At 59.7% G+C, this 2,741-nt stretch overlaps 1 protein-coding gene across 1 annotated transcript in view; it reads left to right on the top strand.

Moving 5' to 3' along the window:
- Positions 1-851: 851 nt before the first annotated feature.
- ASRGL1 (asparaginase like 1) overlaps positions 852-2,741 on the top strand; it is an 18,369-nt gene continuing 16,479 nt past the window's right edge. The window contains exons 1-3 of the mRNA XM_012725153.1: positions 852-1,014; positions 1,588-1,701; positions 2,190-2,273. Of these exons, the coding sequence (XP_012580607.1) occupies positions 852-1,014; positions 1,588-1,701; positions 2,190-2,273 (361 nt within the window). The remainder of the gene's footprint in view (positions 1,015-1,587; positions 1,702-2,189; positions 2,274-2,741) is intronic.

Genomic DNA, 2,741 nt, shown 5'->3' with positions numbered 1-2,741 from the left:
GCTGTGTCTTCCAGAACACCGTGTACAGTTCTATCCAGTGCATGCTGAACTAGCCTCCCGGGACCCGACCAGCACCGCGACACGACTCGGCGCCCCGGGCTCAGCCCAGCTTCTCATTCCTCTTGTCTCAGAATCGCTAACCCACAAGACCATTGTTGAAACCTCAAATACATTTTCATTTCAATAAACTACCTGCAAACTCAGCTCTTTTTTGTTACCTTATTCAATCTGGACGCAGCAAGTCTGAGATTCTCATAAAGCAGCCGGAGGGACTGAGTTTGAGAGCGTCTGTTCTTTCCCTCTGCAGCCCAGAATGGCCAGATTCTAGAAAAGGGCTTCTCCTGCCTCCTGCCCTGTTCCCTGGGAATGGTCTCTGCTGTTCTGGGCTTTTATTCTGGTGGGAGGGCTGGGCCTGGCCCTGCTCACTGCTCCCCATTTCTCTAGAGCTCTGACCCTGCCTGGGCTGCCTCTGGGCCCCATGTCTGATGCCCAGTGCAGGGCCTGGTAGACCAGGCAGAGTGACTCTGGCCCAGCGGGGGGGGGGGGGCTGTCCTTTATGCCAGTGGCAGGTGGCATCCATGCAGAGGCTTAAAATATTTCATGACGCGTCACGGAACCGCATGTGTGTCTGGTCCCCATGACATCAGACAGTGCAAGGCTCCAGGGGGCTCTGCCTGTGTGGCTGAGAGGGACAGGGGGACTAGGGTCCCCTTTGCCTGCCACAGTGTGAAGGTGGAGGAAAGCCACCCAGGTGGCCCCAGGGGCCGCTCTCCAGTGCCCACACATTAGGGCGGCCGGGTTACAAGCTCCCCAGGAGGCCGCACCCCGTCTCCAGAACGCCAACTGCCAGTATGACACACAGAGCATCAGCAGCCTCCGAGTCCGGCACAGACGTAGTCTTTGCGCTGAATATATTAGCCCGCCACCCTGGAGCGGGGCTACGCAGGAGGCGCGTGGTGGTCGCCTGTGTGGAGAAGCAGGAGCACAGCGCTGACACCGTCCTCTGGCCAGTCTGTGACAGACCTGGGACAGGAGAGGCCGGCATTGTGCAGGGGCAGCTCCCCGGGGCTCTGCTCCCCAAGGGCAGCCTCACCCTCCACTCGGCACACGCCCTCTCCTGGGAGCCACAGTGACCCCTTGACCTCTCTCTGCCCCGGGAAGCCAGAGGCACCCAGTGTGGCTGCCTCTGTCTGGGGCTAGGTCTCTGCTGGACACCGGCCAGGGAGGCCACAACTCTGTCCACTCCCCGGAGCACCTCGTGTCCTTCGTCCTTACACAGTGCCCAAGGGGCTTGTGTCTGTGCTCCACACAGCGGGGCAGCTTCCGCTAACCTCCCAGTCTAGCCCTCCGTGCAGGGAGCGAAACGGGACACAGCAGACACTTGCGCTCCCAGACGGCGCCACGTCACCAGGATCGGCACCCCGGATTCATGGTGTCCCCCTGCTTCACGGAGGGGCTGCTCAAGGACCCCTGGAGCTGACTGTCCCCTCGGTGTATGGTTTCCGAACAAGCACTCAGCTCTCCTCATATGACAGAGAGTCTCTGAGGAATGGCCGTGTGGCCATCGCTGCCCCCCTCCCCTTCCAGACCCGGGGAGAGCAGACGGGAGCCCGCGGTCGCTGCCCAGGCAAACGCCGGTCACCACCAAAGCGCATTTCGAACCACGTGAGGAGTCCACACACCGGCTCCTCCAGATTGGGGGTACGTTATGTATTCCATGTGTGCTCTGTCCTTGGTGGACGTGAGGAATTGGGGAGCGATTGCAACACCCTGAGAATCCCAGGTTGGGGTTCCCTGCGGAAGGACCCAAGGCCACTCTCCAGGGGTTGTGAAGGCAGCCAGGACGGGGATGGCTGCCTTCGGCTCCGGACATTTCCCTCCATTCCCTTTGGTTTTGTTTGTTTTTGTTTTGTGTTAAAGGCTTAGTTATGTATACAGAACTGGGGTGCAGGCCAGGGGTGCAGGCAGGTGAGAGGATTCACCGAAGTCAGTTGGGGAGCAGAACGGGCAGACTGATGAGGTACAGTGTGGAGGGGAGCAGCCGTGTGGGTCCCTCCCTGGCCGGGGTCCCACGTGAGAAGTGGCCGCGAGAAATAACTTCATAGTGCTGCTCCTTGACGTGCGGCGCCCCCAGGGGGCCCCTACATGCACTTTGGATCAGGCTCTTCCAGTCTTCTCTGCGCCCCCAGCACAGCCCCCACTTCCACAGTGGCACGATGCCGACGGGAGTGGGGCCGATGCCGACGGGGAGTGGGGCCATGTGATCCAGACAGGTGGGGATGCCGGCGCTTCCCCAGGCGGAGGGCACACAGTGACGGCAACGGCGCCATAGCCTGGCTCAACCCTAAGGAGCCAACAAAGCCCTTGGCCAGTTGCCTGCCTGCTGGCGCCTATTCTGGGGCATTTCTGCAGCCTCCTTGCAGAGTTGCTGACTCCAGTAAGCTTTGTGCGATTCACTCGGTTGCTTAGTGTGCCTGATATTATTCCTGTTTGCTGTCTGAATGTGTTAATCGGTGCAGAGCACATTCATGCAGAAGGGATGGTGGCTGGGATCTTGGCAAGAGCGGCACCCAGCGAGACATACATTTAAACCTGTGGCTACTCAGAAATTAATTCAAAATGGGCCTGAGACGTGGATGAAGACCTGAAACCATCAAGCGTGTACAAGAAAACACGGGCCGCGCCGCGACATGGGCCCCAGGAGTGTCTGGAGACGCAGCTACAAAAGCTCGAGAAACAGG

Source organism: Condylura cristata, unplaced genomic scaffold, assembly GCF_000260355.1.
Source record: "Condylura cristata isolate star-nosed mole 26May11 unplaced genomic scaffold, ConCri1.0 scaffold00015, whole genome shotgun sequence".
In the NCBI taxonomy this organism is placed as follows: domain Eukaryota; kingdom Metazoa; phylum Chordata; class Mammalia; order Eulipotyphla; family Talpidae; genus Condylura; species Condylura cristata.
Note: the sequence above shows the minus strand (reverse complement) of the source record. Positions and strands in the feature narration are given on the sequence as shown.